The sequence below is a fragment of the Danio rerio genome, chromosome 21 (genome assembly GCF_049306965.1).
Source record: "Danio rerio strain Tuebingen ecotype United States chromosome 21, GRCz12tu, whole genome shotgun sequence".
NCBI classification, from domain to species: Eukaryota; Metazoa; Chordata; class Actinopteri; order Cypriniformes; family Danionidae; genus Danio; species Danio rerio.
Window position 1 is genome coordinate 9,359,623 of NC_133196.1, and position 22,525 is coordinate 9,382,147.

General features: G+C 35.6%; 1 protein-coding gene across 2 annotated transcripts; it reads right to left on the minus strand.

Annotated features, from left to right (window-relative positions):
- Positions 1-1,605: 1,605 nt before the first annotated feature.
- On the minus strand, positions 1,606-21,737 carry si:dkey-163m14.6. Of its 2 annotated transcripts, none has more exons than XM_021469003.3 (3): positions 21,325-21,737; positions 4,120-4,218; positions 1,606-2,860 (listed from the first exon to the last, which is right to left on the minus strand). In XM_021469003.3, exons 1-3 carry the CDS (start codon positions 21,557-21,559, stop codon positions 1,797-1,799), a joined length of 1,398 nt encoding a protein of 465 aa, XP_021324678.1. In that variant the 5' UTR covers positions 21,560-21,737; the 3' UTR covers positions 1,606-1,796. The 2 variants fall into 2 exon arrangements, with proteins under 2 accessions (XP_021324678.1, XP_073791881.1); XM_073935780.1 differs by lacking the exon at positions 21,325-21,737 and adding an exon at positions 7,015-7,093.
- Positions 21,738-22,525: the final 788 nt, after the last annotated feature.

A 22,525-nucleotide genomic window follows, 5' to 3' on the forward strand; every position in this document is an offset into this window, starting at 1 on the left:
ATAACTGATTTGTTTAATCTTTCCCATGATGACAGTAAATAATATTTTACAATTAAATTAAAGTAAATTATATTTTTCAAGACACTTCTATACAGCTTAAAGTGACATTTTTAATTTTATAGTTTATTTTATAGTTTATTGTATAGTTTATTTTAAGTTAGTACTCATTAGGATTAGTTTTTGAACTTAAATAGATTGCTGCATTTGGTTTCCTCAAATGGTTTGAGTTACCCTAACTTTTTAAGCTTCAAAAAATCATTCATCTCTAATATTTTTAGATTGTTTTAGACATAATCTTTTATTCTGGTTAGATTTTAGCAGAAGGTTTTAGAATTTTTTAGACTTTTACAAAGCATGACATGGCATGCTTTTATTTTTCACGTGGTTGTTGTGATTTCTTTTATTATGCCTTCAGGACACTTTATTCTAACAGTAATTGTTCATTGAAATGTAGTTTTAGTTCATCAAGTCCTTTCATCCTTAGACTAAAATGTTCTCTTTTTTAGATTTGATAACTGACCTGATTTTTGAAGAGAAAGATGATCCAATTTGTTGTGATGAACCTAATTCTCTTAAAGATATATTATATTCTGTTAAAGATTTAAAAGTTAACAAGTCCCTGTGTAATGATGATATTACTGCTGAGTTTTACAAGACTATTTCTTAGTTAGGGTAATTAGGCAAGTTTTTGTATAACAATGGTTTGTTCTGTAGACAATCAGAAAAATATAGCTTAAAGGCACTTATAATTTTGTCCCGATGGGGGACCCATGTGGTTACCAAACATACCACTCCCCCCTCATTCTTTGGCCCACGCATTTGGCGCCACGCCACTGGCTGAAGGGGGTCTGGTTTGGGGACCACAGGATCTCATCTCTGTTATTCGCAGACAATGTTGTTTGTTGACTTTATCGAACATAGACCTTCAGCATGCACTGGGGTCCTTTGCTGACTAGTGTGACGCAGCTGGGATGAGAATCAGGACCTCTAAGCCCAAGGCCATGGTGCTCCACCAGAAAAAGATGGTGCCATCTCCGGGTTGGAGGGAAGTCCTTTCCCCAGGTGAAGGAGTTCAAGTATCTTGGAGTTTTGTTTTGGTGAGGGAAGGGTGGAGCATGAAATTGACATGCTGATCGGTGCAGCGGCAGCAGTAATGTAATCAATGTATCAGTCCATTGTGGTAAAGAGCCTTGGGTCATGACTGAAAGGACAAGATCTCACATTCAAGTGGCAGAAATTAGTTTTCTTCGCAGGGTGGCAGGGCGCACCCTTATAGATAGGGTGAGGAGCTCTGTCACCTGGGAGGAGCTCGGAGTTGAGCTGCTGCTCCTCCACATTGAGAGAAGTCAGCTGAGGTGGATCTGGCATCTGTTTTGGATGCCTCCAGGACGCCTACCTAGGGAAGTGTTCCAGGCATGTCCCACTGGGAGGAGGCCTCAAGGAAGACCCAGGACATGCTGGAGGGACTATGTCTCTCGGCTGGCCTGAGAATGCCTCAGGACCCTCCCGGAGGAGCTGGGGAAAGTATCTCACGGGAGGGAAGTCTGGGGTTCTCTGCTAAGACTGCTGCCCCCACAACCTGGCCCCGGAAAAGCAAATAAAAATGAATGAATAAAAACCTTTATTTCAAAACTGCATGATGTGTTTACTTGTGTTTTCTTTGATTAATTTTTAAAATTGTTTGATGATCAGAAATATTACAGTGTGACAAGCATGCAAACAAATTAGAAATCAGTAAAGGGCAGCTGAATATACTATATGTTCACATCGCAACTTAAGCCTGAGCGTACTCACAGCTAACGTGAGGATTTTGTTTTACTATTTGTGCTTCCACTTTTTGTCTTCCCCCAGCAAAACAGAGAACCAATTTTCTGTCTAAACTGAGACGAGCCATAATAGTACAGCAGAGGATCCAGAAAAACACTTGCGCTGCCCAAACACACAGCCAACATGTAGTATTTTCCCCCCTCAGCGCTGCCTTCAGTAGCTAATCGAACACAGTGATGCAACAAGATGACATTAGTTGGAGCAAAACACACCACAAACTCAATCAGCACAAAAACAGTCATGATCACAGCTCTCCTTTTGTTGGATGAAGATGAAGCTGCTAAATGATCAGACTTTGCATTGAGCACATATATGATTCTGGAGTAGCTCACTAAAACAACAACCAGCGGCAAGAAGAAATACAGGCAGGAGAGGGAGGATAACAGATATGCATACAGCTGTGTGTTATACAGCACATTATGGCAAGTGACGCCCACATCCTTAATCCTGAATGTCTGAGTTATGCAGAGTAGTGGCACAGTACCAGCGAGCGCCAGCAGCCAGACTAATGCGCATATGAACGAGGCTTTCCTCGCATTTCTCCAGGTTAAAGAGGCGACTGGAAACACCACGGCCAGCAGTCTGTCCACACTCATGCACATCATCAGCAGTATGGAGCAGTACATGTAGCAGTAATAAGCTGCAGTGAGCACACGACACGCCGCCTCACCAAACAGCCAATCAGAAGCGTTCAGCTGGTAGTGGATCTTCAGAGGCAGCAGCAGGGCGAAGAGCAGATCCACACACGCCAGGTGAGACATGTAGATCACAGCTGGTTTCTTTTCTCTGATCCTGCAGGTGAACGTCACCAAAGCCAAAGCGTTCAGAGGCAAACTGAGGAGGATGATGATGATGAAGAAGGACGGCATGAAGCGAGTGACCAGCGGGCCTTTCAGGAACTCAACAGCCTGATCTGAGATGTTGTATGAAATCCGTGTAATGTTGCATTTCACTCCGTCTAGATCAGAGCTGTTACACGACTGCACTTCAATAATTTCTGTAATGAAATCATCGATTCCTGCAATTATATCATCTGTAATTAAACACAATAAATCAGTTGTAAATATTGTCATAGCATCACCAGACAAATTTAAGTACTGAGGTTAGCAAAAGATTTCAACAAAGGTTTAGATGTTGCCTACGCTATTGTTGTCTATTGGAAAGAATGCGTCAATAGAGCTGCCATTTTAGTACAGGGTAGCGCTCCTTTGAAATGAATGTAGGACCAAGGTGCAGTGAAATACTGGCCATCTGTAGTCAGTGATATACACACATACAGTTGAAGTCAGAATTATTAGCCCCGCTGTTTACTTCCCCCCCCCCCCCCCCAATTTCTGTTTAATGGAGAAAAGACTTTTTTTCAAAACATATCTAATAATAATAGTTTTACTAACTCATCTCTAATAACTGATTTATTTTATCTTTGCCATGATGACAGTAAATAATATTTGACTAGATATTTTTCAAGGCACTTCTATACAGCTTAAAGTGACATTTAAAGGCTTAATTAGGTTAACTAGGAGGGTTAGGGTAATTAGGCAAGTTATTGTATACGGTGGTTTGTTCTTTAGACTGTCTGGAAAAAAATTGTTTAAAGGGGCTAATAATATTGACCTTAAAATGGTTCATAAAAAAATCAAAACTGCTTTTATTCTAGCCAAAATAAAACAAATAAGACTTTCTCCTGAAGAAAAAAAGCCTAAACAGATATACTCTGACAATTTCATTGCTCCGTTCAACACCATTTGGGAATTAATTAAAAAAGAAAAAAAATTAAAGAGGGACTAATAACTGACTTCAACTGTATATGCATATATCTATGATCAGGAGTTTTCCCAGAGGTCAGTATGCAAATATTTGATTAAGTTATGAAAATTATCATTTTACATCACCTTTAAGCATTCATTTAGTTGTTGAACCATAAAACTGAGTTGAAAGTTCATATAAACGCTAGAGCCGTCATTAGCCGCAGACTAGCTCAGAAACTCCATAAAAAAATATCTGGGTTTCATATTTTAAAGACATGCTGGGGAAAAATTGAGTTTAATGCAGTGCTTCTTGTTCAGTCTGAGACATACTTTATATAAATCAGGTGAAGATCATTGATATTTAAAGAAATCAGGTTTTAAAAGTGGTGATTTTGTAATTAAAAGACGTTCATCAGAGGAGCGTGGGCTGGCTGACTGAAAATTGAAAGTCTGTGTGGATACAACCTATTGGATTATTATTATACTGTGGTGAAGATCCTACATCATGTGAAAACTGCTCCTTTATGTGAGGATTTTTTTTTACCTCCAGGAAGTTCATCGGGAAAACTGGAACTGTTAATGGAATAATCTTCAAAGTCTCCAGAATAGTCACCATTGAACTCGTCCACTGTCTCATAGTACCCTGACGTAACACAAAAAAAGTGACCAAGTGTTAAGTTACATATTGTCAGTCTAGTGCAGGGGTGGGTAAACTCGGTCCTGGAGGGCCGGTGTCCTGCACAGTTTAGCTCCAACCCTAATCAAACACACCTGCTTATAGATTTCTTGTGATCTTAAAGACACTGATTAGCATGTTCAGGTGTGTTTGACTAGTGTTGGAACAAAACTCTGCAGGGACACCGGCCCTCGAGGATCAAGTTTGCTTATCCCTGGTCTAGTGTCTAATTCGTGAGCAACCCAGACTCATTCTGAAAACGTACCCCTACATACATCTCTGAAGAGCGGCAAATTTCTCAAATTTCTCTTGCGAATGCTATTCATCCACACTGTTCTTGCATAAATCCACCAGATTTACCTGATTGTAGAATCATTCTTCACCAGACTCAAATCTCGTCATTGCAGTCAACTGCGCTCCATGAGTCCGCCGATATACGCGGCGAGCCACTGGGCAAACTGATAACAGCGGAAAAGTCGTCCACACAGAGGTAAGTGGTCAGCTAGTAGCGCAAAAAGGAAAACCGTCCTCTCGCCCTGCAGCATTCATTTTAAAGTGTAAGTGTTTTTAAGTGTAGCTCTGGCTACGTAATTTGCGATCTCCAGTAATGTATATATGACAACGTTTTCAGAATGAGACTGTTGCATTTGTAGTCATTTATTTTTTTGTATTTGATGACTACACTGTTAACCCTTACTGTAGATTATGAAGTAAATAACTGTAAAATAGCCAGTGTTAAGCTGTAATGAAAAGAAACAGTATTTTACTGTAAAAGGAGCAGGATTTGTATGAAATTCTGTAGTGCAAAGAATAAATTACAGTAATTTACTCTATGTACCATTACAGATATTTACTGTGATAATAAATGGTAAATTACTGTTCAACCATTACTGCCCTATCTACTCTGATGCTTTATGTTGCTATTTTATATTTATTTTATCTCCGTGTTTTCTTTGGTTCCTTTTATGTTTTTAACATTGAGTATCAAGAGTCAACCAATGCCACAGAGCTTATTAAAAGGTAAGTGTAAGATATGGACGAAATGCATTTAAAGGCAAAAATATTCACACAGAGCAAAGAAATTGTCACAATAATTTTTATAACTTTGTTTACTTTTTCTATAATTAATCTAATTTAATTGCCTAGTTTGACCTATAGTTAAGATTTTAAATTGCACTTTCAACTGAATATTAGTATTTTGCTAAATAACTAGTAAAAATGTGTTATTTAAAAAAAAAAAAAATAAATATATATATATATATATATATATATATCTTAAACAACACGCACATACATTTTTGCAGGGACTCAATGAATTTGTCTGGAAAACTGGCAAGTAAAAGTGCCATTAACAGTATAAAGGCTTTCCTAAATAAATGTATAAATCATGATATTTGTTGTGTTTTTTATTATTACTACAGATTTGGAACGACATAAGAATCGGATTATTTATTTATTTTTTTTTTTCCTATGGATGAAGTTTATATTATAGTATATTTTTATTGTTTTTATTAAACGATATGTGCATAACTGTGATAAATGTAGGCAGTTGCTTCGAAAATATGCTATGTACTAGGGGTGTCAAACTCCTGGAAGGCCACAGCCTAGATTTTAGTTCCAGCCCTGCTTCAACACACTACCTTTAGATTTAGTTTGATCAGGTGTGTTTAATTAGTATAACTGCACTGTTACTCTGTAGATTGTGCAGTAAATAACTGTAAAAAACAATGATTTAGGCATCACCACACACTCCCACAGGCTGTCCGTCTTATTCTAAACACAAAGGTGTTAGAAAGAGTTTTCAGAAAATGCTGGCCCTTTAAGAGAGCCAGGTGTTTGATTTGTTTACTGCTGAGTGTGCTCTATTCTCTGTCTATCAATTCAGATGTTGAGTCTGATATGTTTTAGGCTTTAAATAAGAATCTAAAATGAGTAAGTAAAATGTGTTCAAATGTTTTTGAGGGTTTATAAAATAAGGCTGTGTTTTAAGTTATATTGTTGTTATCTTGAACTGTGTACTTGAAAGCTACATTGTTGTTATCTTGAACTGTGTACTTGAAAGCTACATTGTTAGCTAGTTAGCCTCACCTCATATAACTTCTTACATTACTTTTGTTTAAGTATATGTATTTATTGGATATTGCATACTGTCATAATGTACAGATGCTAACAGTTGTATGTATCTTTCTGGCAACTAAGCCAAAATTAAATTCCATCATCTCAGTAAGGTAACATGTGCACATCATCACAGGGAATCACAAAACATGATACACATAACCATCCACACACAAAAGCTCCCCTGTCCGGTCCCAGGTTGTGAGTTTGTTACTAAGTATTTTTCAGAGCTGTGTTTCCATCTATGAATTTATATTAGAAACAATAAAAAAGTTTGTTGTCATGAGATAATTATAACAATAAAAGATTGGATCCTTTGGTTTTTCGGTGTTGCCAACTTTATTTTTGTTTTCTATAATTATTTTAAACTTTTTGAGATTTGACAGAGCTTTTAATTATTTAAAACTTTAAAATTTAAAATAATTATTTTGTGTTTTTTGCTGTTCAGTTTTTTTTTTTTTTTTTTTTTTTTGCATGGTCAGCATTGAGGAGAGAGTAACACATTTCACTGCAGCACTTTGTGTGTGTGTGTGTGTGTGTGTGTGTGTGTGTGTGTGTGTGTGTGTGTGTGTGTGTGTGTGTGTGTGTGTTTATTGGATATGTGATTGTGATAAATGTTAGCAGTTGCTTTAAAAGTATGCTATATACCAGGGGTGCTTAATCCTGTTCCTGGAGATCTACCTTCCTGCAGATTTTAGTTGCTATCCATATCAAACACACCTAAACCAATTAATTAGGACCTGAACACCACGTTATAATTACAGGCAGGTGTGTTTGATATGGGTAGCAACTGAAATCTGCAGGAACGTAGATCTCCAGGAACAGGATTGAGCACCCCTGCTATATACCATGGGGGTCAAACTTCAAGTTACTGGAGAACTGCAGGGCAGCAGAGTTTAGTTCCCACCCTGTTTCAACATTACCTGTAGATTTCTAACAAGCCTTAATTAGTTTTATCAGGTGTGTTTAATTAGAGTTACAGCTTAAAGTCCCGGTCACACTGCACTTTTCTCCCTATAGACTTCCATTCATACGCATGTGAATGCTGCAGACCTGGAATGCAAACTCGTGCGAAAAATTTTACAGTTTGCAGCATTGAAGAGTTCAAGCTTGGAGAACTCTGAAATGCGAAATCACATCATGGGATTGCTTGAGACTAATCAAAGATCAAACCATGACCTCTCTGAACAAAAATTATGGACCAGTTGCTTGCTTTTTCAATCTCTAAATATTTTGTTTAATCCCACTCCTTTTCGTAGAGCCATATGACAGAATTTTGCATGCTTAAACGTTAGTTTGACTGCAGCCTTGCTGTGCAGACCTGGGGCTCTCAGTAATATGCAAGATGATATTTATATCTGCTGATTTCTTAATTTTGTTATACATTTTCTGTTTTATATTTGTTTGCTGCCAAAACAATAAAATAAATTTGTCAGAATTTACAACTTAATTAATTTAAAGAATTAATAACAGGTAAGAATACTAATTAATATTAGTAACACCTTGACATACAGTAGGTGAGAGTTCAAAGTGACTATTACCGCCGCGCCTTATACCGCCGCCGTTTGAAATAACTGCCGCTCTGTTTTTAGTATATGACCGCAGCTTGTGAATGAGCCGCCAGGGGGCGCAAAGGGACGGGATGCGAACGGACAGAAATAGCCTTTACAGCAGCTTTAAATATGCTTCTGTGCTTGTAAATGAGATTAAACAATAAGTCAAAGCATTATAATTCCTTCATTAATCATTTAAAATTTGTTAACACACTTTATTGTAAACTTTTTAAGTGCAAAGAGGACTAGTTTTGGAAAATAGAATTGAAGAAATAAAAGACAACTAACATGAAAGCACAAACATTCAGTACAAATGAGTAGTCTTAAATAAATAAATAAAGCAGTCTTTTAGCCTAAATATAGAGAGATGTTCAGTGTTTGCTATTTTGATAGGACTAAGACAAGACATTTTCATTTATGTTTTTATTTCTGTTTTTGTTTTAATTTTCGTTGTTGATTATATTTGACTATCTTATTTTATGTCTCAACAATTGCACATAATAATAAACGAATAATGAAAACTAATTAATAATGAAAATAGGCCTAAATAAATAATTTATTTAAAGATATTGCGGCGAAACACTGAGAAACGGTCAGGGGCATGGTCTAAAGAGCTTAAGTTGAATGCTGCTTCATCAAAAGCAAATAAATAAATAAATAAATTGACCTACCTTAAGGAGATCACTGAAAGTATAATAAAACTAATTTTGCCGCAGGACATAACATAAGTCTCACAGGTTTATTTTTAATAATTTAGTTTCAGTTCAGTTTTTTTTTTTTCAAAACGTCAATTTTCTCCTTTAAAGAATATATAACTGTTGTTTTGTTTTTTAATTAATGGCTCAGTATGTTTGGTATTTTAATTTCAATTTCAGTCACCTTGCATATGCGTGTGAAATATAATGCCGCATAACCGCGAAAAAAGAAGAAAAAGCTGTCAGTTAGACCTAATTCATCAAAATGAACTATAATAAAATACAGCATGTATGTTAATACAGGCAGAATGTGAACAAACTCAAGGTAAGGCTAAGATGTGTGCCTGCTTTTTAATGCATTTAAAAAGATTTGCGGCTACTATGGTGTATAATAATGTTTTTTTTTCTTCCTTTTTTGTATGGTAAAGGACAATGCACATTGTTATTGATGTAAACTTAGACTAAAACTTACCATTGATAAATGTGACCTAGCCTACTTCAAGCAGATAACTTAAAGTATAATAAAAATAATTTTGCCACAGGACATAAATAAAGTCCCGCAAGTTTAGTTTTAATAATTTAGTTTCAGTTTTGTTCAGTTTTTTTTTCTCAAAACATCTGTTTTTCTTTAAAGTAAAATTGTTGTTTTTTGTTGTTGTTGTTTTACTTGTAATGGCTCTCTCTCTCTCTCTCTCTCTCTCTCTCTCTATATATATATATATATATATTAATAAACTTCCCAGCCACAAATATTAAAGAACACAACTTGTATTAAAACTGGGCGGGGATTAGAAAGAATACGATGCTTGTTATATAATTTAAAATGTTATTCCTCTTGTCCAATTTCTGCATGCACATTTTTTCACTCGCTACTCTGCCAGGAACTTCGCCGCTGGAGCACCTTCAAAAATCTCAATCTCATGGCTCATTCTTCACGAATATAAAATTAAAATAATGGCGCGTTAGGTTTATTGTGCATCCCGCGGGTGCAACCAACAAGAGTTGTGCATTTTAGTTTAACTTTTTGAGCGTTAAAAGCAGTTCGGTGTTAGTTTTTATTTAAATATATCAAGCCGAAACTAAACAGCGCATTCTCTCCGCCTCCTCATTCATAACCAGCCCGACGCACTGCTGAAGCAGGCACTAGAGACACTCCGTAATTCATAATCTTAGCTGATGTTTCGGAGTCGAAAGAATATATTGAAGAGAAATGTTCTTTTAACAGTCCCGATATGTTTAATCTTTTTTTTCTGTCATTTCTCTTCAGCAAATTATATTTTTTTAAAGCTGCTTGATTCTTTTAAAACCGAAAGCAGACCCCGGCAATTGGTGTTTTTCCATAAGATACGCTTTGTGAAGTTTTTAATGTGTTTTTAAATAGTTTTATTCTATTCAAAGCAGCACCTATATGCCAATTTATCCTAAAAACGCGGCATAGGAGCCATGCATGTCATGTGTCACATAACTGCATTTTCCTGCACGTGCGCGATCAATTTCTGATCCTTTTGCATAAAGGTTTTTAATCAAAAAACAGGTCATTTAATTACTTTCGATGTGCTAAAATATTTGTTAGACGAATGTTATTTAAAAAAAAAAAGCATATGCACATATTACAATTGTAAAATAGTCTAAAATGCATGGTCTGATCAGAAATAAAGGAAATTAGTTATATTTCATTATTTAATGCATAAAATAGGCTAGTCTTTTTATAAATTGAGTTTAATTGATTTGAAACTTTTAATTGCATTTTTACGTCCTGTAAATAATAAAAGTTGCATCAGATTGATGAAAACGAATCTTAATACCTGCAAACAGGGCCACAGTTACTTTTTTTTCCCACTGACTGGCATGAATGGCAAACGCGTCAGAAAAAAAACTGCTGAATCTCTGCGAATATTTAGTTAACTTATAAAACAAATGTCTGGTTTAGTGATGTTAGTAATGCATAGAAAAATGCAAAGCAGAATTCTCCTAAGCTCATTAACCCATGCACTGATGACAGCGAGGGAATCACTGGCCCACCATTTTATTTATTAAAGGTATTATTTCATTGACCAGAACATAACCATTTATAATATAATTAATAACCTATCGTCTAAAGCAGGCAACACTCTATTCAGCTATGTTCTGTGTTTTTACGTAAAAATATATTCGTTTTGGCGAATGCTTGGAGAGTAATATAGATATTTTAAATAACACATTTAGTTCAGTTCAAAAGTTGTTGTGCATAGAAACATTCATTTTCATAAGGCCCCATATTTAATGCGGTTTCGTTTTTAAACGCATAGGTTTTGTTAAGCCATCCGTCCTATTTTTGGATTTTGTGTATTCATGTTTATGAAAAACACTTAAGAGTGGAGACCCCTTCCCCCTATTTATAACCAAAAGCTTGTCTGTTAGGTGTTAATGGGCATCAGTGAGGCTGAAATCATGTCGCGTTTTCACTTTCGGGCTAGTAGCTTGCAGCATGTCACGCAAACCCTGCCCCCAGAACGTCCCCGGAATTAGATGTTGCATATTGTATCTGTAAGGAAAGTGTTAAGTAGACTATTTAAGCACAAAGCGAGTAATAAAACAGCATATATTTCGTTGCACTCAGCAGCTTTTCACTAATAAAGCTCTTCATGTAAATTTCATTTTTCAATTTTAGCGCGTCATATAAAAACATCAATGCTTGTTTGGGGACACAGAACACACTTATTTTTGTAGTTTCCCCTGATCCGTTTTTAAAGTGGCACTGCACATTTGGTTAACAGAAAAAAGGTCGCAGTTCATGCGTTCACTCACCCCAAAAATGCTCTGTTTGCATGATTTGATTATTATCATCGTATCCAAATTAATAAATAAATAATATTTTAAACCTTCTCTGGTGTTTACTGTTTTTAGAGAATATATAAAATCTTTTTTTAACAAAGCCTTTGTAAAATGGCTTTGTTTAATATGGCTTTAAAGGTTTTATTTATGTAGGCTATAAAGGCCTACCTTGTTGCTTTTGCTTGTTTTATATTGGTTTATTTATTTAATGCGATTTTATTATATCCGATATTTGTAATTCTTTAAATTATATTTCAATATGGCTTAGGCTATTTTATAAAGATATGACACTTGTTTTGAGTCTACAAAAGGGTAGACGTTAAGTTTTATGTCTTTCTGTTGTATTCATATTGTGTATTATCTGCAAAATAAATAACAAAAAGAAAGAAGCTGCTCGCAGCTTGCCAGAGCTGTGAAGGGAGCGCTCATTTGCTCAATCTCTCACACACACATATGCAGGCATATAAACACGCACAAACACACCGTTTAAACTTGACAAAAACTCTCGAAAACCTTTAGTCTGCTGTGTCTTAAATATGGTGATTATTATGCGTTATTGAAACATCCAGGGGGACGCAGCAAAGTCACTTATAAATTAAAATTGTATTATTTTATGCAACAGCCTTACATTTAAAACGGAAACATAACGGCGATTATAATCAAAAAGACCTCTCAACCCATGAGGCTAGATGTTTTCTTTCCCTTATTTATTAATTTATTTGTTCATGTGTTTGGCGCATGTAACTCGTGTGCCTTCGGAAAACTAGTGTAATGACGGCAAGCCATCTTTCCCAGACTCGGGGCAAAGTCCGCCTCTCCTTTCACTTCGCCCCCCGAAGCCCCAGCTGGCCCTCCTGGCATCCTCTGCGTAAAACATATGCTGGATAAGTTGACGGTTCATTTCGCTGTGGCAATTACAGACTTATAAAGGGACTAAGCCGAAAAGAAAATGAATAAAGGAATGAATAAATCATAATAATAATAATAAAATAAGGTAATGATCTTTACACAGATGCCGCGTACGTGGCATTTTTTATTTTTAGAGATGGTTCATTTGAATTGCCTCTGCCACTTCCCCCACCTCAAACCTGAAAGTTGCAGAGAGAACTATAGCCTATTTACACCTTGCCTTAGCCTCAATAGCAACAGTTCATAGCCCATTTACACCAAGACAGCGCAAGTTTAGCGGAAGAATGTCAAATCAGAATCACGCAGATGAAGCACACCAGCTACTACTATCATGAAACTATTAAAATGGCATTGGCATAACTTTATTTATTTTCAGCAGCTTTTTTTCGCGCAACAGAAATGCGGCGTTGGGAAGCATTTAATAAATAAAAGCAGGGTTAATAGTGACGTGATTCAATTGATGGATCTGCGACAGAGAAACTATAGGGGTTTTGGGAAACACTCATTACTATATCCCCCCCCCCCCCCCCCCAAACTGCATATTCAGCCGCAAGTTACTGTATGGCTTTGTTTGGGAAAGCACAGGTCCGCTGGTGCCGCGCGCCTCTTTCTCTGGGCCAAAGCGAGGTGATTTTAAAAATATTAAAGATATAGATTAATTAATTATTCAGCAAAATTGACATTTATTTCATATTTCACTATGCATTTCATCTGATAGGCTAATCTTTATAGCTTAATTAAACACATATTGTCAAAACCCACACGTGTATGAAAATGAAAATGGCATTTGTTGTTATTAGACTCCGATTTGTTATTTGTTGCCTAGGCTATATTTTCACATTTGAGGTGCTTTATTGGCATGACAAATAACTGTACATTCGTATTGCCAAAGCAGTGCAGCGTCACTGCGTACAAAGATAGTGCAAAAAGGGCAGTAGTGCAAACAATTATGGATATAATATATAATAAAGAAAATAAAATAAAAAAATTGAATAATAAAAATAAAAATAGAATCATGATAAAGGTAATGATAGTAGCCTATTATCAAAAGTAAGTCCACAAATAAAGAGTTCGAGTATTTGTGTGTTGGAGACAGTGGAGCGGGTATTGTTAGTTGAACGCACAACGCGCTCTGTGCTGGACTTCACACCTGCTTTGATCTGGTGCAGGCATAAATGCCCATGCGGTGGAGGCGCACTCTAAACTCACACTGGAGAAAACTGGACTAGTGGATATCACAAAGACACGCAGTTTAATTTATTTCATGTTTTGCTTAACTAATTCTTTGAATAAAACTATTGAGCTATAAAGGGGAAAAACGCAAAAGAAATTTCCCATTACATTAATTTTAGCACAGCTGCCATTCATTTTCACATTAGTTTTTGAGTTAGGAATTAATATTAAAGTAGCCTAGTAAAAATGTCTATACTATAAATAATATTATAATTTATTATATCCATTATTATTATTATTATTATTATTATTATTATTATTTTAATTATTATTATTAAGCTATACAATTGACAAAACGCAGAACAAAATATTTGCTTTCATTTTGGCATAGCTAAAGCACACGTTTACAGTTATGTAAAAAAAAACATCCCCTTCTACAGCAGCAGTCAATTTAGGACACTTAAAAATGTCTTTTGCGTTTAAAGATGATCGACCTGCGAAGTTATGTTTACAGTGTTGTAAAAGAAAAAGGTAGGCTATTTAGTGCGTGTGGATTTACCGCGGATCCACCTCTTGCGCTGCACGCTGAATAATATAGGTAGACATGGCTTTCTGTTTGGCTACACTAATGCCTAAAAATGTAACTAAGTAACACATTAATTTTAGTAACTATTTTTAAATGGCATTTAACATTTAAATTTATTTTTTTATTTAATGTAACATTTAAATATAATTTAATTTAAAACATTTATTTTTTCCTCGCTGATTTTGGTTGAGTAATAAAGCGTGATGACTCAGATATGATCTAGTTTAGCTTGCATGTGTGGGCATATTTTGACGTCTTTACCTAAAACTTTACACATTTATAATATTTAAAATAAAACGGAAAGAAATAAGGAGACTAACATTATTTAAACCACTTGTTTGGTGCTTAAACATTATCTTTCTGCATTAATGTAAACGGTATCGTTGCCTTCATTAATAAAATCGGTAATAGCAAATCTGCATATTATTATTACTATAAAAAGTAGGACTATATCGGTAATGCAAAGTAATGAATGAATAAATAGCCTAAATAAAAGGAACAAGAAAGGACCAAATTCAGTCAAGTGCAATGGGATTGCGCCCTTGCCCTCAGTTATGATATCCTGCCGCCGGGCCTGCTATAGCGAAACTTTATTGTTTGAGAAGAAACAAAAGCGGAAACTGTGGATGAAAACCTGGCTGGGAAGATGGTGATAACATGAATTTTCTGTTCTTCAACGAGAAAAAAAAAATCGCAGACAGGACACAATGACGCCGTTTATTATACAACGCAGGTCGTGCTTACGATCATTAATATTAACAACTAATATTAATATCATATCAATAACTCCTCTTGCTTTAGACTTTACCTTTTAGAGCTTGTTCTTGTTGGCGCAATATAAGTTTATTGCATGTATAGGGTACGAATCAGATTATGAAGAATGATTAAGAGCATGCTTTTCCTTCATTGCATCCTTTCCGTAAGGTGTTTTATTTTTTTTTGTTATTTAATTTATTTATTTATAATTTTTTTTTAAATAATGATAACAATATTCACTGTCTAAACATTCCTTGGTATACTACCAACAAATTACGCCCCTGTACCCAAGTAGCCTACCTAAGTTAATTTACATTTCATGTAAAAATTAAGAAATAAAAAAAGACCAAAGTATTATGCTAAATATTCGTACAAACGAACATGCTTGTTTTTTAACTTTCGTTGATAAAACAACACAACAGCCTAGGCTAGTTAAATATTAAATAACTTTAACTGCTTGAAACAGTAAACGTTACATTTTAGAAACTTCTCAAATACTAATCAATAATAATATAAATAGTAACGAAGAACAAAAATATTAGCCTATAGGCTTGTAACAACATAAGTCAGATGTTGGAAAAAAAACTGCGTCTCTCCGCCTTTTTTTCTATTCATATTTTAAATTATTTGCCAGAAAAACTAACATGTTGACTTTGTTCGGTTTAAGCGGAGACTTATTTGAGATTACAATGTTTCCAGCAGCACTGAGACTGTGTGCCAAGCCCTATAAATAGCTTCATCCTAATTATTGATTCGCCTTACTCGTTCGCCACGAATCCAAAATGTTTCCAGATTGGCGATGTAATATAAGTTTTCCAGCAAGGTTCATGGCTGAACTTGAACTTGCTGTATCACATCTAAGTTAACGTTATGTTCATAAATGTATAGGCTATTTGGCAACAAAACAGAAAATATGTGTTCTAGAGTGATTGTCGTCAAGATGACCGTCACTGCCCTTACATATGACATTGCATACATTTGCATACATGTTTTAAGCTATAAAATGAAAGCCTCAGTTTGGTGCGGAGTTATTATTATACAAAAATCAAGAAAATCTTTGGATTTGTTTGATTCGTAGATTGTAGGTTATTTTAAAAGCTGATATTATATAAGAACTATTGATAACTGTAATTTTCAAAAAATTAAAAATTAAATAAAAAAAGGGTTTGTTGGTTGTAGCCCACCCTAAATCATCAACAGCCTGCTTTTTTAAGTTTATGAAGCGGCTCCAGACAGCACAGAGGTGATCTGCATCAGCGCTGGTTATTGTCAACACTGTGTGAAACTGTGACTAGAAATATCCTTCTTTCATTTTGCTTCTTTGGCAAAATGTGTCTGTAGAAACGTGTGTTTGCATGTGTTACCATCCCAAGAGTTAACAAATATTTGTTGTACATTTAGGGGCCGATCACAAAGCGCACGCCTTTACGTTGCAAAAACGCGCGACGTACCGCGCTGCCTTTTATGGTTGACAAGAAAAAAAAGAAGCCTCTTTTGTATGTCACTAGAAAACGACTGAATCAGCTGGTGTGCGCGAGTCGAGTTGCTGTCGATGTTATAATTGTAATTTTAATAATATTGTAATATTCAAGATCTATAAATACAGCTCTGGATAACCTGAAACGGCGACCACAAGTCTCTCCTCAATCTTTAAAAGTTTACCGTACTCAAATTGATACCCTAACCCCGCTGTCTCCTCAACAGAAACCCTGCAGTGCTTTCATTTGACTGAACAATGAAACAGAGGTAACACGCTTTTTCCACTCGAGCACACAGCGCGCAACGGCAAAACTTAAAGCGCGCTGAGCAAGCATAAGCAGAGCGTAAAACACTGGCGGCAGTCAGTAAACCATTAAACAGATGCCCCGTATGCAGCCAAACTTTAAAAATGTATAAAGCATATTTTAATTGTTTAACTGATACCATTCATCGGTTACAAACGCACCCTTTCGGTTATTGCTTAATCAGTTATTTTGAGCATCCCCAACTAAAGCGGATGTGCAAGCTCTATTTTTTTTTTCTCTCACGGCCGCACGCCGGAGATCCGGCATGGTGCCGGAATACTTTAAGCCCTGGTAAGATCATGTTTATTACTAAGAAAACTAAATCAAAATTATATTTTAATTGAACACATCTGATCACATAAGGTACGCACAGAAAAGTCTGTTTAGTGTTGTGAAAAGGCAAAGCTGAATATCTGTGGTTAAACTGCCACCCAGCGGTCAAACGCTGCTGGCGCATCAAGTACCGCCGTCGCCGCGGTATGAATGGCGGCATAAGGAACACATTGAAGTAGTAACATCTGTACTATTGTGTATGCAGTATAATGCTGTGAGTTGTAACACTACAGTACAGTAATTAACTGTACACAGTTTCCAGTTAGTTACCACTACTGCTCTATTACAGTAATTAACTGGCAACACTGTTGCCAGCTACTCACTGCAATGGTTCGGTTACAGTAAACAACTGGCAACACTGTTGCCAGCCACTCACTGTAATGGTTCAGTTTCAGTAATTAACTGGCAACACTGTTGCCAGTTACTTACTGTAACCAAACTTTTACAGTGAGTAGCTGGCAACAGTGTTGCCAGTGTTCTACTGTAAAAAAGCCTGGTAAGGTCTAACAGTGTAGTCTAGTTTTGGGCTATTCTTAGATATCTATTTTATGTCTACTGAATACTCAAATTTAGCCTTAATTCATTCATTCATTTTCGGCTTAGTCCCTTTAATAATCTGGGGTCTCCACAGCGGAATGAACCGCCAACTTATCAAGCATATGTTTTACGCAGCAGATGCCCTTCCAGCTGCAACCCATCCCTAGGAAACACCCATACATTCTCATTTACGCACATACACTAAGGACAATTTAGCTAACCCAATCACCTATAGCGCATGTCTGTGGACTGTGGGGGAAACCGGAGCACCCGAAGGAAACCCACACCAACACAGGGAGAACATGTAAACTCCACACAGAATAAGCAGTGAAGAAAAACGCAAGCTACCTATATAAATTCTATTGTCCCTTGAGATGTAACTTGTGCCAAACACACGCTGTTTGTAATGGTAATTATCCAGGTTAAGCCCAAAGTCTTATCTCATCTCATTTTCGTCCGCTTCTCTGGGGCCGCGTCGCGGGGGCAGCAGTCTTAGCAGAGAACCCAAGACTTATCCTCTTCCCAAACACTTCCTCAAGCTCCTCTGGGGGGATCCTGAGGCATTTCCAGGCCAGCCGAGAGACATAGTCCCTCCAGCGTGTCCTGGGTCTTCACCGAAGTCTCTTCCTAGTGAGACATGCCTGGAACACCTCTCTAGGTAGCCATCCAGGAGGCATCCAAAACAGATGCCAGATCCACCTCAGCTGACTTCTCTCAATGTGGAGGAGCAGCAGCTTTACTCCGAGCTCCTCCCGGGTGACAGAGCTCCTCACCCTATCTATAATGGTGCGCCCTGCCACTCTGTAAAGGAAACTCATTTTGGCCGTGTGTATCTGAGATCTTGTCCTTTCGGTGAGATGACCATAGGTGAGAGTAGGAGCGTAGATTAACCGGTAAATTAAGAGCTTTGCCTTTCAGCTACTTCTTTACCACAATGGACCACATTACTGCTGCCGCTGCACCAATCCACCTGTAAATTTTACGTTCCATCCTTTCCTCACTCATTAACAAAACCCCAAGACAGTAAAGCCCAAAGTACACTTTGTTTTTTCCCATGCATACAAATCCACTGAAGACATCTTCCTTTGTCAAAGACAAAGCAAAACACTTTTAATTTGGTCATATACATTTTTTTACATCGCCACATTTCCTGATGTTTCTCAATCGATTTATTTGAAGAGCTATTTGTTTTAAACCCTAAAGTTACCAAATAAACACTAGCATTAGTCCAATGATGAAACACTGTAGCACTACATGATCAGCCCGAACCTTCCTAACGTTTCTCATTGGCTCATTTGGTAAATAATATCCAATCGCACACACGTTTCTGTTGAGTGTGTGAATACATCAGTCAATCAGAAACATACAGTATTTGTCACTGCTGAAAAGTGTGTGTGCTCTAGCAAATACTCATGAACATGATTCTTCAGAAATTACTTTATTTAAATTATTATTATTATTAATTGTATTACTATTAATACTACTAATGGTAAAGGTATACATTCTAATAATATCTAGAGTAATCATTTATTTGAAACCACATACAGTAAGAAAGCAGTTATTTAACATTTTAAAAAATGTTTGACATATTTCTATATTTAACATTTTTTAGATTTAATAAATGCCGCTTTGATGAACTGAATAATTTTCTTTAAAAAAAAACCGACGCTAAACCTTTAACAGGTAGTGTGTGTGTGTGTGTGTGTGTGTGTGTGTGTCTGTGTGTATGTGTGTCTCAAGCCAAAATTATTTACACCCCTGACAAATTGTAATTGAGTTATTTTTATTCAACCAGATGTTACTTTTATTCAACTAAATGTTTCGAAGTGCCAGTGGCTACACTTACTGTACAGGGTATAGAATACAGACTTTTGCTAAAAAATACTATGATTTTGGGTTTGATTTTTTAATAATCCATCCATTTTTTGTTGGTCAATATTATCTCAAAGTTTCAAAGTGATCTTGATGTTAATTGCCATTTTTGTTTGGAAACGTTGGAAACCTTGCTCATTTTCAGGAAATTCTATGTGAAAAATCTGTGGAACGAAGTGTCTGGGTCTGCAAAAGAAAAGATATTTGGCAATTTTGATTTGCATCATGAAACTATTTTTCAGATATTTAAAATTTGTTGTCCGCATGAAAAATGAAGCTTATATAATTCATTTCATCATCATAGAACAATATCACATTTGTAAACAAACACATTTATTAAAATAAAAAGTAACTGAGAATGATATCTCTGTTGTACAAAATAGAAACAATAGAAAAGCTTTTGAAACTTTTAAACTCTGTATTTAAAATCTTTAGGCAGTTGAGGAGTCTTGGGTACACTTGTAAATTTGTTATTTTTCCTTTTATTTCCAATAATTAATTTAAATGTTTTCCCTAGATTTTTCCTCCAATAAATGATTGCAATATGTTGCTCTAAGCATAATATGTCACACAGTTAGGACTCCGCAATGTTTTGATTTTCACTTATCAGGCAATAATACGCTCTCTATATATACTTGCAGGGTCTTAGACCGAGTCAAAATCTTGATAATCCGGTTTACAAATAGGTTATTTGTCGCCTCAGGCTCCGAGTCCTACTTTCACCACAAATTAGCATCTAAGTGCATTTATTAAAGCGCAAACTCTACCTTAAGGAACCATTCCTTCATACAAGCATTTATCAATCTAAGCAAAAGAAGGGACAATTGAAGATCGCTTCAAACTTTTCTTTGTCTCCAGAAACTTTAAGAAATGAACTCCATGTGACAAAACATCATTTAAAAGTTGACTTCTCTTATTTATGAATAAATTGTTTTATCTTATTTTAAATTTATATTGACTATCCTATTTATAAAAAGGGAAGAGGTGCTTTGAAGAGAGAAAGGAAAGACAGGAAAAAATTCTGAGTACTTAAGGAAGAGAAAGAAAGTGAAATGGCCAATAAATTAGCTGAGAGAGAAGCATCTGCTGCTGTTGCTATAAAGCAGGGGTGTCCAAACTCAGTCCTCCAGGGCCGGTGTTGTGCCGAGAAATGCGATTTGGGTTGGGTTAAGGATAATGTTTTAGTTGTGTACATGACTGCATTTCATTATTACAATATGTTCAAAACCAGCAGATTATACTATTCAGTTTGCATGTCTCGACTTACTGTCAGTCAAGTTTCTGCTTAATAAAATTATATAACAAAAATAAATAATAAAAAACGTAAAATTGTTATTATTTTGATGAATAAGGCAAGGACAAGAGGTGAAACACATTTTAAAATGCACTAGGTTTACAAATAAATGTAAAATAATAATATTGACTGTAGTGTAGCCTAAAATTTGATGGTTTTAAACACATTAAGGCTACATGGAACACAGACAATTATTGTTGCTGTTTTAAACTAAACCACACATTAAACAATTCAATTCACTTAATCTCATTCGTATTGTTTTTAAAGTCAGTCTATTTATTTATTTATTAATTCTGTGAGGGACGGATTCCATCCATGAAACTCACCTCAGTCACTTTCATTAGTGTCATAACTCTGTTATTAAATATTTTTTCAAATTAATTTCAGTTAATAGATGCACATTTTAGAGGGGGTGCATTTTACAGCAGCGGTGCGTTTCTCTGTACAACACCGCTGTCCTACATAGTTTAGCTCAAACTTCCTTCAACACTCCTGTCTGAAGTATACCTATACCTCCTGTTTCAAGTATAGACAGATAGAACTTACTATAGCTGGTTCAGTTGTGTTTAGTTGGGGTTAACTAAAATATACAGGACACTGTAAAATGCTTACTACTTTATACATGCATAATAAAATGTTGAACAGTGCTTACCTCTTGAGGAGACGCTGCATACATGTGCAATTAGCACTAAAAACAATATTGTTTTGATCGCCATCTTAGTCATCGGCTGCTTTTGAGGACCTCTTATTCCAAATCCTACATGCTGAGACAAGCAGCCAGTTTTTAAAGTGGAATTGCGAGACGTCGGGTGGTCTGTGACGTCATCGAAAGAGACAAACAAGAAGTGGCAAATAATTGTTGTAAACCAGAGTCCCTCAGAAACCATGGGAAGTGATGAAACCGCTTTACCCAATACATTACAAGAACAACATGATGATAGTTACAAATTGAAAAACTGAAGGTGCATTTATGATCTGTGAGGATGTGGATGGAGCAGGGGGAACAATAGTACTAAGCAAACTTTTTCTTAGGTTACAGAGAAGTCTAATGCCAGTTATAATAGCATGGGTAAACTGGTTGTTGATGGCAACATTGTGGCTGACTCTAAGACTATTTCTAATTATTGTTATTAATTTTAGAGGTGGTAATGTCAGATCAGACTAAAATGTCCTAATTTAGATTAGATAACTGACCTGACTTCAATAGAAAAAGATGATAAAATGTGTTGCAACGAATAAAATTCTCTTAAAAATATATTATATTTTTATTATGTTATATATTAACAATTGATGCTAGTTTAACTATTTATTACATGATTTTAGGTCAAGTTTTTTTATTTAACTTATGAGTCACAGTCCAGCTCCATAAAAATCATTAATAAAAAATCAATAATCTCTAATAATATTTGATTATTTTAGACATCATGGATTTTTCTGATGAATATTTTAGTTTGACTTTAGAAGAACTTTTTAGACATGTTTTAGACTTTTATAAAGCATTTGACTTTTATTTTTCACTGTATTAAAAAAAATCTTGGTTTTGGAGATTCTTTTTTAATGCCACCAGGAAACTTTATGCTAACAGTAATTGCTCATTAAAATTTAGTTTTTGGTACATCAAGTCCTTTCATCCTTTCATAACTAAAATGTCCTCTTTTTTTTAGATTTGATAACTGACCTGATTTCTAGAAAAATATGATAAAATTTGTTATGATGTACCTAATTCTCTTTAAATATATATTATATTCTGTTAACGATTTAAAAGTTAAAAAGTCTCTGGATAATGATGGTATTACTGCAAAGTTTTACAAGGCTTATTCTGAACCCTTAGGCCCCTTTCCTTACTAAATTTG

Coding starts and splice junctions, on each gene's coding strand:
- si:dkey-163m14.6 (XM_021469003.3), bottom strand. CDS start 21,559: ATGGTTTCTGAGGGACTCTGGTTTACAACAATTATTTGCCACTTCTTG. Junction 4,219..21,324: donor ATGCAGCGTCTCCTCAAGAG/GTAAGCACTGTT, acceptor GTGTTACGTCAG/GGTACTATGAGACAGTGGAC. Junction 2,861..4,119: donor TCCCGATGAACTTCCTGGAG/GTAAAAAAAAAT, acceptor GTTTAATTACAG/ATGATATAATTGCAGGAATC.